Source organism: Podarcis gaigeae, assembly GCF_964106915.1.
Source record: "Podarcis gaigeae genome assembly, chromosome: 11".
In the NCBI taxonomy this organism is placed as follows: domain Eukaryota; kingdom Metazoa; phylum Chordata; class Lepidosauria; order Squamata; family Lacertidae; genus Podarcis; species Podarcis gaigeae.
This window is the reverse complement of record NC_139687.1, coordinates 63,577,928-63,593,104: the sequence shown is the minus strand read 5'-3', so window position 1 is coordinate 63,593,104 and position 15,177 is coordinate 63,577,928. Positions and strand designations below refer to the sequence as shown.

At 47.8% G+C, this 15,177-nt stretch overlaps 1 protein-coding gene across 2 annotated transcripts in view; it reads right to left on the bottom strand.

Moving 5' to 3' along the window:
* The window catches only part of CNTFR (ciliary neurotrophic factor receptor), a 422,108-nt gene that overhangs the window by 31,400 nt on the left and 375,531 nt on the right, over window positions 1–15,177 (bottom strand). For both annotated transcript variants that reach the window (XM_083702898.1, XM_083702899.1), the window contains 2 exons: window positions 8,825–8,942; window positions 4,981–5,147 (listed from right to left, as the gene is read on the bottom strand). In XM_083702898.1, coding sequence (XP_083559024.1) covers window positions 4,981–5,147; window positions 8,825–8,942 — 285 coding nt within the window. The remainder of the gene's footprint in view (window positions 1–4,980; window positions 5,148–8,824; window positions 8,943–15,177) is intronic.

Here is a 15,177-nt window from a genome sequence, read left to right as displayed (position 1 = left end):
TGGATACTTAAGTTATAATTAATAATTATTCATAAAGGAAACAGCTTATAAGAAGTAAATAAGGAGGCCAGATACAGGATAAAGGAAGTCTTTTATTTGGTTGTTTGTATTGTTGTATGTTATGCTTGCTGTATGTTATGTTCACGTTTAATGAGGGTGGATTTCTGTATTGGGTGGGGTGGGGGGTTTATGTTAAGTTGTAAATAAAATTTCTAATAAATAAGTAAGTAAATAAATAAATAAATAAATAAATAAATAAACTGATCACTGTAAGTGATAAATAAATAAACAAATACAGCAAGTCGGGGGGGGGCTGGATGCAGCCGAGCACCCCTGACACTGCCCCCCCCCGTCCTGTCCTGACCACCCTGCTCCTTCTTTCACTAGTCAGTGCCTGGGAGAGGATCCGTCCCGCTGGCTGGAGGGCAGTAAAACCTCAAACTATCCCCAGATGTCTCTCCTGGCGCATTAGGGACCCATCATCTGCGCATCACATGGCGTGTTAGAGGTGGCGTCCGCCCTAATCGCCTTTTGATATGCGGAATAATTAGCCGGGCCAGGATGCTGCATTTTTAATGCTGTGCGTTCTCTTCCCACAATTCGCCCAAGGCTCCTAATAGAAAAACGGGGGGGGGGGCGCGCGAAGTGTGCGCTCTCTCAATGCGCTCGTTGCCCCCCCCTTCTCGCCTTTGCAACCAGAATGCAAACACCATCTGTCAAGGCTGTGGGAGCCATTAGAGCTGCTAAAAAGCAGTTCAGGATCCATTGACGTGGCTCGGCTTTCGCCCTGGCCCAGGTACACCCCGTGCTCTGCAGAGCAGCAGCCAAGTGCTCCTTCAGCCACATTTGCAAGACTAAGACAAGAGTCTCCTGAGCTGCTTCCCACTCAGAGGATGTGGAACCCAACAAACTTGTCCCTGCAAATCCTGGCATGTTGACCCAAGTTTAGGAGCACTTCAGTGAGCGAGTTCAGGACTCAATCTATCAGTTTCTGGAGTATTCTCCATTAACTACCGTATATTTCCTTGTATAAGACTAGGTTTTTTTCAACAGAAGAACAATGTTCAAAATTGGGGGTCGTCTTACAACATGGGTAGTGCCTGTTAGAATTCCTGCTCCGTGATTGCAGTCATGGGATTGTTGTCTATCACATGACGGTATGTGCTTTGACTCCACAGAGTGGGATGTTTGTGTTACTGTGTTCTGTGAAGCGGGACTATTGTCCTTTTCTCTCTGCTGTCTGATGCTAGAGAGAGAGAGAGCCATGTTGCAGTGCTCCGTGTGTGTTTATGTGTAAATAAAGTAGATTAGCCAAAATGTTGAGTTGCTGAGGTCTGTCACGCAAGCTGAGAAGACTCTGCAGATCCCTAAGTGTGCCGGTGTCTGTTGGTATCGGCTGTGATGTTCGGGCTGAAGAAAGCTTTTGAAGCTCCCGAACGATCGACCAGGAGGGAGGGAACATGCCAGTCGGGCATGTGTCTCTGACAGGGTCCTACTCGAGAGTAGGACGAGCTCCTGGCAGTGTCTGGGGGGGACGGGACATGGTATTGGTTGACACTACAAGCCAGGGATGGTCTGTAGCGTGTTACTGGTGTCTGTGGCAAGGGGTGGTGTTGATTGGTTGTTGCTGCAGCAATTGGGAAGGTAATAGGCTGTTTCTGCTGGCGAGGGGACAGACGTTTGGAGGTTTTTGTGATGTGTGTGTTTTTTCTGGCAATCCCCACCACTAAAAAAAGCTCAACAATTGTGGGCGATCTCCCCCTCATTTCCTAAATTTTTAGTCCTCAAAACTAGGGGGCGTCTTATACATGGGAGCGTGTTATACACGGAAAAGCACGGTATTTTTACAGCTGTCCTGGGCGGGCTTTGCCAAGCAGGCTCAGAAGGGAAGAAACATCAGGAACAAAGCCGAGCTCACCTTCCACCTGCGGAGGTCTCTGGGCAGGTTCAAATCCCCACTAAGCCACAAAACCCCTTGGGAGACTTTGGGAGGGTCCCTCGCTCTTGGACTGGCCCACTTTGCAGGGTTGTTGTGAAGATAAAAAAAGGTGTGGTGGGGAACCCTGTACGCTTCTCTGAGCACTTGGGAAGGTGGGCGGGCTCTCGCTCCCTTTCCCCGTCACACTCCCAGTGTCTACAGAATTGCAGAGTCCGAAGGGGTCCCGAGGGACATCTAGACCAACCCCCTGTGTGACAGGAAGCTCAGGTAGGCTAGAGAGGGGTGATGCCGTGCTGCGGAAATCCACCAGCTCGCAGAGTGCTGGGCTGGAGACTCACTCTATAAGGGAGCTGAACCGTGAGGGGGGAGAGACTCCATTTGCCATCAGGGGGTGGGGTGGGGGGGGTCTCACCTGTGCTGCCCCACCTCCAGCCCAAGGAGCCTTCGGAAGGGAGCTGCTGTCACAGACTTTAGAGGAATGTACATTTTAATGCACTGAATAGAGCGGAGGATTTCGAGTCATGGGGTGTGTGTGCATGAACCTAACATTGCTTAAGTTTATTTTTTGGCTGCTATTTTCTTAATGTGGTTAATATTGTTTTATAGGTTATAAATGCTGCACTGCTTTGTTAATTGAATAGCATGGCTTTTGCTTTAATTGTGACATGCAGCTTAGTTTTTTAGCTGTTGCTTTGTTAACAGTGTTTTATAGATTGTAACTGTTTCACTGATGATTTGTTGATTATTCGATATGACTCTTGAAGCGTTCACGATGTTTCACGACGCTCTACTGTCTTATTGTCATTTATCGCTTGCAAGCCGCTTTGGGATTCACTTGAATGAAAAGCAGCTTAGAAATATAATAAATCAAATCAAAACACCCTCTTGGAAAACCCTGCCATTGCATAGCTTCTCAGTCTTTTCTTGCACAACTCGCACCAAATACCTTTCAAACTGCATGTGGTGCAGCAGCTGTCCTTGGTTATCCCTGCATTCCCTGACGATCTTAGACCCTGGTTGATGAGAGCCTGCACTGCTTTTGCACATTTCACTACACTGTGATGCTTAATGTCACCCAAAATGCGGTGGCAAGCAGGATTCTGAGGTTTGCCATGCTGGTGCTTTTCTTAATTCTCCCCTTCCAAATCTGGGACCCTCGTTCCATTCTGATCGCTCACCCAGCTGCTTGGAAAAGCCTTCCTTCTTCGCCTGCCCTCCGTTTCCTCCAAGCAAAAGCAAGGCTGAGCTCGCCGGGTCCCTTTCTTCCATCCTGGCAAAGAGCCCATCGTGGGTCTCTGTTTGCTCAGAAGGCATCATTAAGCAAGCAATTCTGGCGGGACGGAGAGCGGAGCGGAAGGCCGGACACGTCGGAGAAACAGCGCATATTTCTGCCGCCATTTAAAATGGAAATGTGCCGCGACTCCACACAGCGAGCAGCTCATTCCTGTTGGTGTGCAGCTGCAGCGGAGATCAAAGGAGCGCGTCTCTCATTTTCCAGGCGATTGAGTGCTCTTCCTCCATCTTTCTGGTGGGGAAGGAAATGTTCTGCCACATATTCCAAGCAGGGAGCCTTCGCCAAGCCAGAGGAGGCCAGCTCATGTCCTGGGGACCTTTACGTTTGTAGGATCCTCCCTGCCCCATCCCTCGTACTGGGTGGTCCAGCAAAGGAGAGCCTGGGAAGAAGCAGTTCCCACCAAGACAAGATGCCACAATCTACTTATTCAGTTTATAACCCATCTTTCCTCCAGGGAACTGGGACACCGGTTTGCGCTCTCTCCGCGTTTTATCCCCACAACAAACCTGTGGGGTGGGGTAGGCTCAGAGGCAGGGACCGGCTCCCGAGGTCACACCCAAGGGGGTTTATGGCAGAGTTTTAGTCCAGGGCTCTAACCACTACACTTCACTGCCAGCAGGGGAGTAGAAAGCAGCCAAGGCTGTCAGGGGACACCTGCTGGGTGAGAACGGAAGCTGCATTTATCACAGGAAGTATGTTATTGCCGCTGGAAACAATCTAGAACTATGATACCTGAAGGAGGGTCTCCACCCCCATCGTTCTGCCCGGACACTGAGGTCCAGCGCCGAGGGTCTTCTGGTGGTTCCCTCCCTGCGAGAAGCCAAGTTACAGGGAACCAGGCAGAGGGCCTTCTTGGTAGTGGCACCAGCACTGTGGAACGCCCTCCCACCAGATGTCAAAGAGAACAACAACTACCAGACTTTTAGACGACATCTGAAGGCAGCCCTGTTTAGGGAAGCTTTTAATCTTTAATAGGTTATTGTATTTTAGTGTTCTGTTGGAAGCCGCCCAGACAGAGTGGCTGGGGAAACCCACCCAGATGGGGTGGGGTATAAATAAATTATTAATTATTATTATTATTTGGTTACAGGGGGAGGTTCAAGCCTTGTTTCTGCCCTGAAATGTGGCCTTGCAAAAGGTGCTTTCTGTAAAATGGGCAGAGGGAGGGATACTAGCAACCCACCTCCAAGAGTGGCTGGTGTAAGAAGGAAACTTCCTTGGAGGTTTACAAAAACAGGTTGAGTGGCCACCTGTCAGGGATTCTTTAGCTGGGATTCCTGTATTGCGGGGGGTTGAGCCAGATGACCACTGGGGGGTCCCTTCCAATTCTATAATTCTTTAAATCCAGTTCAGACTTGTAAACCAACATGTGATCTTTGGATGAAAGGCAATATAACTATTCCCTCACTTTCAATTCACCAAGTGATTTAAACTGCATCTCATAATATGTATATATTCGGTCCAATGTACAATGTATTTTTGTCCCGCATTGCGATCAATACTGTATCGAGCATCATACATTTGTGTGTAGTAGGCGTGCGCAATATATATTTCGAAGCGTAAACAGATAAAATGAAATTACTAATTTGTTGGAAGTTGCCCAAGAGTGGGTGAGGCAACCCGGTCAGATGGGCAGCGAACAAACAAACAAGTAAATATTAACAATAACAGATTGCAAAGCATTTTGCAAATGCAAAAGTGCGACGCCTCTCCCAAGGCGGATGCCGGGACCGGCCGCCATATTTACCTATCGCGAACTCGTCGAAAGAGATGGAGGTGGAGCTGCTGCCCAGGGCGTTTGTGACCGTCAAAGTCACCTTGTACTTCTTGCTGGAGAAAAGGTGAAGGTATCGGATGTAGCACCTGTTTTTGAGGGAGACGTCCATGTCACACACAATCTCCTTGGAGTCATGCCTGGAGAAAGAGAAGAGTCGAGAAGGAGGCTGAGATGACGCAGGGAGGAAAGGTAAAGGGACCCCTGACCATTAGGTCCAGTTGTGGCTGACTCTGGGGTTGCAGCGCTCATCTCACTTTATTGGCCGAGGGGGCCGGCGTACAGCTTCCGGGTCATGTGGCCAGCATGACTAAACCGCTTCTGGCGAACCAGAGCAGCGCATGGAAACGCCGTTTACCTTCCCACCGGAGTGGTACCTATTTATCTACTTTCACTTTGACGTGCTTTTGAACTGCTAGGTGGGCAGGAGCCGGGACCGAGCAACAGGAGCTCACCCCGCCATGGGGATTCAAACCGCTGACCTTCTGATCGGCAAGTCCTAGGCTCTGTGGTTTAACCAACAGCGCCACCCGCGTCCCTCCCTTACCCCTACTTTCCCCAAATAACCACAGTTCAGAACCACATTGATATAATGAAATACCACTTTACCCTCCACCAGATAGGAAAGTATTCGCTGCATACATGGGTAGATACACCCTCCTTTGATGATGATGATGATGATGATGATGATAATAATAATACTTTTTATTTATACCCCGCCCTCCCCGGCCAGAGCTGGGCTCAGGGCGGTTAACACCAGTAAAATTACAATAAAAACATAATGGGGGAAAAAAGAAAAGGGAAAAAACCACACAATTTAAATACAGGTTAAAATACAATTTAAAATGCAGCCTCGTTTTAATAGTAGCCCATAGATCAAGACCATAAGGGGAGGGAAACATAAGGGTCAGACCGAGTCCAAACCAAAGGCCAGGCGGAACAGCTCTGTCTTGCAGGCCCTGCGGAAAGATGTTACTTCTGAATCCGGATTATATCCCATTTAAATTACTGTGAAAGGTTAGCCATGACTTCACTGACATCCTGCTCCATTTCAAGGGGAACTAAACACAGCTTGTTTCACCTAGATCCCACTTGTAGTAATTCCTAAGGATTCTCGGGCAGAAATGCCTCTGTTTGCTTGAAATGCAGAAAAGTGGCAGCAAGAGGTGTTGGCCAAGGGGAGAACCGAGGCCTCGGAGAGCAGCTGCCAATCACAGCATCATGGAATGGTAGAGTTGGAAGGGGTCTTAAAGGGTCCTCTAGTCCACCCCCTGCAATGTAGGAATCCCAGGTAAAAAATCCTGGACATCCAACCTCTGCCTAAAAACCTCCAATGAAGGTGAGTCCACAGGTGACAAGACTGAGATGAACAGATATAAACGCCAACTTCATATATTTGTGGAAAATGGCCGGATTGGGGTTTCACATGAAGGCCCATATTCAGGGCTGAATTTCAAGTCTGGGATTTCACACCCTCCCTGTACTATCACACAAGGTGGTAGCTACTCAAAAGGAGGAGTAAAATTCTGCACATGCTCAGAGACATTCTCCATCATTACCAAACCTGATGGTTCAAGAGATGGAAGAAAGCCCAGCTCAAACTAAGGGTTGCAGCAAAATATCAGGGATATTTTGGATTGCAGGGTGCAAAGATTGAGGTGGGAAGAGAAGGGGAAAGTTCAGATGAAAGCATCATGTTCTCTCCAACCTTGAATGCGTACATCATGTTGACCCTGTCAACTCTCACAAGAACAGGCACCAGAGTCCTTGTTTGTCAAGGAAACAGGCTTCGGGCTGCTGTCCTGGAAAGAGAATTTATGTTTTCACCCGCCTCATAATCAGACCTTTTCTTTTTTTTAGCCCTTCACAAGGAGAGCAAGTCGGTGGCTGTTGTTCAGCACAAATAGCGGTGGGCACAGACAAGATCCTGACATGTGGGAGGAAATCTCTGTATCAGAACTTGCCACCAGATTTCACCTAAAGTGAAATCCCAAGGCGTCTCTGGAAGTTCCAGTTCAGGCCAAGTAACAGGAGGATCTGGAAGGAAGCAAATAATTTTGATGAAGCTGGCTAAATTACTTGGGGATAGCGCACCTCCAAAACTGTCAAAATATTTCTTCACATGACGGTAACTTGCGGCACTCACTGCTGCAAGGGTGTGCTGAATTAATTCAGAGTAAGTAAATCTACCAGCCACTGCCCTGGTTGACCATCAAAGATCAGGATCCTCAACTCACTGACCAAACACGAAGCACTTCTGGGTTCCTGCGCCTTCCAGGACACTGCAGGAGAGGGCATTACGGCAAGCGGGGAGACTTTGATACCCCCCTCCCCAAAAAGGCCACAATGAGCTGTGCCCACCCAATTTCTCCTCTTCTACAAAATTTGCCAAGGATCAGGAGTCCTGCCCCACTCTGGGGTGGGCTGAAGCTCAGTGACAGAGCACATTGCTTTCTCTTCCCCATGCTATCTTTGAGAATTGGTCCCCGCAGCACGATTAAGGAAGATTTATGCCTCCGAGAGCATAGGACTGGTGAAGTAATATATGCGGTTACAAAGGCATTTTGCAGCAAACAAGTTTTGATAAAGTGGTTTAGAAGCAAGACACTATCTGGACTCTCATCTAATATTGATCGGTTATTTATATATACATTGCTGTATATTTCTCCCATACTTTTGGACCGTGGTACGCTTATGTATTGTTTTAATGGGGGCTGGATACCCAGGTGTGTTTGTCTGGATCTTCGCCAATTGTGCTTTCTCCTTATCATTTTTATATAATAGAGGGCTTGTGTTTGTGCTCTGCAGGAAGCTGTTTACGGTGTGTCGGACCACTGTTCTATCTAGCTGGGCATCGACAACACCTCCTGGAAGTGAATTCCCAGAGTTCGCATGCAGAAGGTCCCAGGCTTGATATCTGGTGTCTCTAGCTACAACTAACCCAGGATGCGGCAGCTAGACTGGTGACTGGGAGCAGCTGCCGAGATCACATAACACCAGTCCGGAAAGACCTACATTGGCTCCCAGGACGTTTCTGAACACAATTCAAAGTGTTGGTGCTGACCTCAGTGTCCGGGCTGAACGATGGGGGTGGAGACACTCCTTCAGGTATACTGGGCTGAGGCCGTTTAGGGCTTTAAAGGTCAGCACCAACACTTTGAATTGTGCTTGGAAACGTAGTGGGCTAGGGCTCTTGTGCCCGAATCCTGTTTGCAGGTTTCTCACGAGCATCTATTTGGCCACTGCGAGAACAGGTGGCCAGACCAGATGGGCCATTGGCCTCATCCACCAGGCCCTTCTGATGTATTTAATGTCTGGAACGCCACAGGTTTCCCCTTGAATTAACTGCTGGGATAGTTCAGTCGATAAGAGCATGAGACTCTTAATCTCGGGGTTGTGGGTTTGAGCTTCACGATGGGCAAAAGATTCCTGCAGAGTCTGTCCCTGCCCTAAACACTCTGTTTAGAGCAGCGGTTCTCAACCTGTGGGTCCCCAGATGTTGTTGGACTACAACTCCCATCTCCCCTGAGCTCTGGCCTTGCTAGCTAGGGGTTGTAGTCCAACAACATCTGGGGACCCACAGGTTGAGTAACACTGGTTTAGAGGTTCAAAAGCTAGATAAAATTACAGTAAAAGCAGCTGGGAAAGGGGCACAAATGCCTGTGGAATGATCTCCGGTGACTGCCTTCAAGCTGATGTTCATGAAAGCAGCCAGGCCAGTCAAGGTCGCATGCGCCCAGTGCTGTGTTTTTGTTCTGAGAAGGCTCCCCCCCCCCCCGCCCCGCAAAGGAATGCCTTCCCTCGAGGCCCTACTCACATTACAGTGATGTTGAAGGTGTCTGGAATGTACGTTGGGATGGGCATGTGCCAACTGCAGTAGAAGCCGCTGGGGTAATTGTTCGACCGGCACATCAATGCGGGCTCCTTGGGTGGCGCTGTTGGGAAAGAGAAAGGGGTGGTCAAGCCAGGCTCTCTCTGCTGCGATCGAACGTTGCTCTGGATGAAGAAAGAAGAAGGGTCAAGCAATCCAGATTGAACCCTGGAACACACTTTGGACCCAATGCATGGTAAACGTGCGTAGAGTCCTCTGCTCCAATTGCAAAAGAAGGAACAAAGGTGCACAGAATTTGAACACGCTTGGTGTCACATGAAAAGAACACGTCTAACAGATGTCAACAGGCGGAACTCCCCAATGATTCCATACCAGAAAAAGCTTAATCTTTCCTCACTTTTGTAGAAACTTGCTGCCTGCAGTTGTTCAGTGCCCAAGAGGCCTGGGTTTGCCTGAGTGGCAACCCTCAGTCCTTCAGGTGCCATTAGCTGTGAACCAGTCCTTTTGTTTTAGGTCTGTGGATGGTTGCTGTCAGGCTGGCACAACTAAACCTGGCATCGCAGAGGACTTTGAAGTTCTGCATCCGAATCGGAGCAAACAGCAAACGGTCTTTCGGCGGATCGCCATTTGCTCCGATTCAGCAGTAAAACATGTTTTTTTTTCTGGGAAACACGCAAACAAACAATCAGACACTGAGCTATTTTATAGCATAGACCTGTGCCTGGAAAGTGGGGCACAAAGGGGGGAGGGCTTGGGCGGGGGCTCTGGAAGTGCAAATGACTACCAGACTTCAAGAAGCTGGTATCACCACTAGGTCAAGTCCACCAATTTTCTTGAATTAATTAAACCAACAGGTTTTAATTGGATATTGAATAAATGTGCAATCCATTGTTACCGTTCTGAATTTGATTGTGTTATTACCTTCCCAGTGGGCCATGCAAACTTCTATTCTGCATGACGCTTTTTAGAGGGTGGTGTAGGAGGCCCTGGGGACGGGTTTATGGAACCAAAGGGCGGCCCTCCCAAAGTTTGGGAACCGCTGCTTTAAATCAACCAGGATGCAGATGCCCGTGCTTGGATAAATTCAAGATTAAAGCATTATAAGGCAAGCCAATGAATCCTAAGAGCATTTGCTGCGGCTATTTATTATGTATACCTCATAATAGCTACAGCAAAGTGATAAGCGCAGGTCAACAGCCAACGTTCTCCATTGTTCTTTTCCTTTGAATTGTTGAGCAAAAAAGGATGCGATATCAATATAAGTCCCCAGTGTTATATTTAGCCATCCTTCCTCCTCTCCACGTTGCTGCTACTATCAGCTTAACACCCCACAACCCCGGCTGCATTAGTGTGTGAACGCAGTGTGAATCTAGTAGGAGAGCTGGAAAAAACTTCATATTTGGCAACCAATGTATCCCATGGTTTCAGATAGCATATGGGTAAAAAAGGTAAAGGTAAAGGACCCCTGACAGCTAAGTCCAGTTGTGGATGACTCTGGGGATGTGGCACTCATCTTGCTGAGCGCTGAGGGAGCTGGTTTGTCCGCAGATAGTTTTTCCGGGTCATGTGGCCAGCATGACTCAGCCGCTTCTGGCAAACCACAGCAGTGCATGAAAACGCTGTTTACCTTCCCGCCGGAGCGGTACCTATTTATCTACTTGCACTTTGACGTGCTTTCGAACTGCTAGGTTGACAGGAGCAGGGACCGAGCAACGGGAGCTCACCCCGTCGTGGGCATTTGAACCGCTGACCTTCTGATCGGCAAGTCCTAGGCTCTGTGGTTTAACCCACAGCGCCACCCGCATATATATGGGTAGATGAGTCTAAAAAGTCAGGGACACAATTTTTCACACCCCTCTAGCAGCTATGTTGGCTCTTTTGTCAGAAGTGATGCGTTTGGTGTTAACTCTGGAAGCATACACTCGATTCTCACCAAGCTAAGCCTCCATCAGAAGGCTCAGTTGGTCAGCACCACGCTCACTGGGACACGGGTGGCGCTGTGGTCTAAACCGCTGAGCCTCTTGGGCTTGCCGATCGGTAGGTCAGTGGTTCGAATCCCCATGATGGAGTGAGCTCCCGTTGCTCTGTCCCAGCTTCTGCCAACCCAGCGGTTGAAAAGCACACCAGTGCGAGTAGATAAATAGTTACCACTGTGGTGGGAAGGTAAACAGTGTTTCCATGCACTCTGGTTTCCATCATGGTGTCAGGTTGCGCCAGAAGCAGTTTGGTTCTGCTGGCCACATGACCTGGAAAGCTGTCTGTGGACAAACGCTGGCTTCCTCGGCCTGAAGGTGAGATGATCTCCACAACCCCAGAGTCGCCTTTGAGTGGACTTAACCATCCGGGGGTCTTTAACCATTTTTTTTACACTCATTGATGACACTCAGACTTCACTCATTGACCGAGAACTTGAAAGGCAGGCGCCGGCTCACGTCTTGCAAAGCGATTGCTTCAAGATTGCCTGCACTTTTTGCTCTGCAACCTTTGCAACCGTTTCGTGGCAGCCAACTCCATGAGTCAGAGACAGGTCCCGGGAGGAAGTTTGTCTGCCCTGAATTGACAGCCCCTCCACTTCACTGGCTAAACTGCGAGATCCAGCATTAGGAAAGGGAGGAGAATGGTTCTCTCTGTCCCCCTTCTCCATAATGGCTCAGATTTACTGAATTTAAGGTCACGAGGGACTCATCTATTGCCGTCCTGTAGAACACGGGGTGCTAAAGAACCTCCAGTAATTACAAGCATACATCAAGCCTCCACATTAGCCCCCTACAGGGCTTGTCGGAGGACAGAATCCCACATAAGTACAGCTTTCATCTCGGTACAAGAAGCATCTCAGGCCCCTCCACTGAGGACCACAGATCTCTAGCAGCCGAAGTGTTGCCTGTCCCGGATCACATTCCCAGGCAAGAGGTAAAAAGGGTGCCTCAAATCTCAGCTCCCTTCAGCCAGCCTCTCTCCTCCTTCAGACAAACATCCCAACTTTTTATTATTTATATGTATAGATTTTTTTTTAAAGCCTGTGGCTGTGATATCCCTTGTTTAGCTGGCAACAGCTCTGCTCTAAAGGGAAGGCCTTCTTCACGCAGTGCATAGTTAAAACTGTGGAACTCACTGCCACTGGAAGCAGCGATGGCCACCAACCTGGATGGCTTTAAAAGAGGACTGGGCAAATTCATGGAGGGGGAAAGGGCTATGGAAGTCTGCTAGCTAGGATGGCTCTACTTTGCCTGCACAGTGGGAGGAAGTGATGCTTCTGAAGACCAGTTGCTTGAAAACATGGGAGGGACAGAATAATAATAATAATAATAATAATAATAATAATAATAATTTATTATTTATACCCCAGCCACTCAGGGCACAATATTAAAATACAGTAATGCATCACACATTAAAAGCTTCCCTAAACAGGGCTGCCTTCAGATGTCTTCTAAATGTCAGGTAGTTGTTCTCTTTGACATCTGCTGGGAGGGCGTTCCACAGGGCGGGTGCCACCACCGAGAAGGCTCTCTGCCTGGTTCCCTGTAACTTGGCTTCTTGCAGGGATGGAACCGCCAGAAGGCCCTCGGAGCTGGACCTCAGTGTCCAGGCAGAATGATGGGGTGGAGACACTCCTTCAGGTATACAGGACCGAGGCCATTTAGGGCTTTCAAGGCCAGCACCAACACTTTGAATTGTGCTCGGAAACATACTGGAAGTCAGTGTAGGTCTTTCAAGACCGGTGTTATATGGTCTCGGCGGCCGCTCCCAGTCCCCAGTCCAGCTGCCGCGTTCTGGATTAGTTGTAGTTTCCGGGTCACCTTCAAAGGTAGCCCCACGTAGAGCGCATTGCAGTAGTCCAAGCGGGAGATAACTAGAGCATGCGCTACTCTGGCGAGACAGTCTGCGGGCAGGGAGGGTCTCATCCTGTGTACCAGATGGAGCTGCCCTGGATACAGAATTGACCTGTGCCTCCATGGACAGCTGTGAGTCCAAAATGACTCCCAGGCTGGGCACCTGGTCCTTCAGGGGCACAGTGACCCCATTCAGGACCAGGGAGTCCTCCATACCCGCCCACCTCCTGTCCCCCAAAACACTACTTCTGGCTTGTCAGGATTCAACCTCAATCTGTTAGCCGCCATCCATCCAGAAGGCTCTTGTGCTCGGATCCTTCTTGTGGAATGATTATGATGATGAAGAAGACCACTCTAGAAAAAGTTATAGCCTTACTGAGCATGCTCAGTAGTTGTGGAATTCTGCATGTAAGGTGTGGGGGGGGAATTAGGAAAGATCAGGATTGGAGTGTGGGTTTGGAAAAAGAAGAGCAGGATACTGTCTCTGCGTAAGTGGCTGGCATCATTCCTGTTGGGAGTCTTTCCTTGCAAGTCCCCTTGGCTCATTCATAACCCCTTTCAAGCGGCACCTTTGCATCTCAAGTGCAGATCCTGCTGTTTCTTCTTACTGCTTTCCTCTACTTAACAAGATTTATATTCCGCTCGCTTGGAATAAAACCTCCGAGCAGTTTACAAAAATATAAAAGGGAAACCTTAAAATTATGGATAACAGACGAGTTAAAAGCAGGTGTTTACAAATAGTCAAAAGATGATGAACAGCAGCAACAGCTGAAAAGAAATGAAGAACATTTAACTTCTAAAGGCCTGTTCAGGGAAGTTTTTAACGTGTGACATTTTAATGCATTTTTAATCTTTGTTGGAAGCCGCCCAGAGTGGCTGGGTTTCCCCAGCCAGATGGGTGGGGTACAAATAAAATTATTATTATTATTATTATTATTATTATTATTATTATTATTATTATTCTAAGCAGGTGCCCAAAAGGGAACTGCCTCCCTGGTGTCGATAGACAGGGAGTTCCAAAGTTTGTTTTAGAAATGCAAAATGCAGCAGTTGTGGGCAGTGACAATGGGTGGGATGAGATCATTTGTGGAGGGGAAATTTAACTCTTTCCTCCACAGAGGCACTCCCAAATTAACCCCCCCCCCCCACCGCTGCCACCGACCGGAAATTTCTCATTGTCGCCAAGTTCGGTTCATCATCTGAGAAGCCTTTTGTGTAATTATTCTTTTCACAGATTTGTAATACACCATCTAATTTGATACTACTCAGACCAGGGAGGATTGAAAGCATTAATATAGATTTAATATCATCATACGTCAGAACTGCATTCATCTTAAATTAGACCCATAGATCACCAATATCACCTATTTCCTATATTGTGAAATATTGTAATTTCTGCTATGTATTAAATTCAGGGTTATATATAAACAGATTCTTGCCGGAAAAATTCAAAGCTGAAGATTATCGCTGACTGTATCTCAAACAGTTAGCAAATTGGATAATAACAAATTACTTTTAATTTGTAGAGGGGCTTTCTGTCTTATTCATCCATAATGACACGTAGAGGAATCTCAGGCAGGGAGCTTGTTCCATTTCCAAGCCATTAACTATTCCATAAAGCGTTCGTCAAAGCTACGACCCCCATCTATGCAATTTGCCGGCTAATATCAGGAACTTATCGTCCTTTCCTTTTATCTTCCTGTAACAGGTTAATCATCGCGTAGGAGAGAGGATTTCACAGTGCTTAAACCTGGAAAAACTCTTTGTTCTAACGTTTTTTTGAAGTAAAAAGGGCAAAACTTTGAAAGATCCATTTGCTCACTTTGGTTGCCTGCTCTGTGCCAGAAGAGGCTTCATCCAATAACAGGCTGAAGAGGTGCCTAGAATGGATCCCAAGGTATCAGAATGGATCCCACCCCTTCAGGCTACAAGTGTGGTGTGCTGTTTTCAAACATCATCATCACCATCGTTTATTGAAGTTTTATACAGTGGATGCTCGGGTTGCGAACGTGATCCGTGCGGGATGCACGTCCGCAACCCACAGTGGCACATCTGCACACTCGAGGGTTGCAATGTAGCGCTTCTGCACATGCGCAAAGTGCAATTTAGCCCTTCTGCGCATGTGCGACCGCCGAAACCCGGAAGTAACCTGTTCCGGTAACCAAAAAAACGCAGCCTGAAGCATCTGTAACCCGAGGTATGACTGTACCACCCTATACAGAGAGGTCTCAGGGCGGTTCACAGAACTACATCAAAATAAAAAACCACAAAATATATAATCAAAATATTAAAATCTCCATATCTGAAAGTCAATAAATAAATAAAATTAAAACAGCACAGCCTGCTCCCTGTTACACTATCTGTCTTCTGGTGAGGAGGCTGCTCATTTGTTTGTTTTCATCAGACATGAATGCTTTAGTTGAGATTCCTGCATTGCAGTGGGGTGGACTTGAGGACCTTTGGGGTCCCCTACAACCCTACGGTTCTATGATATTCAAAGAGCGCATC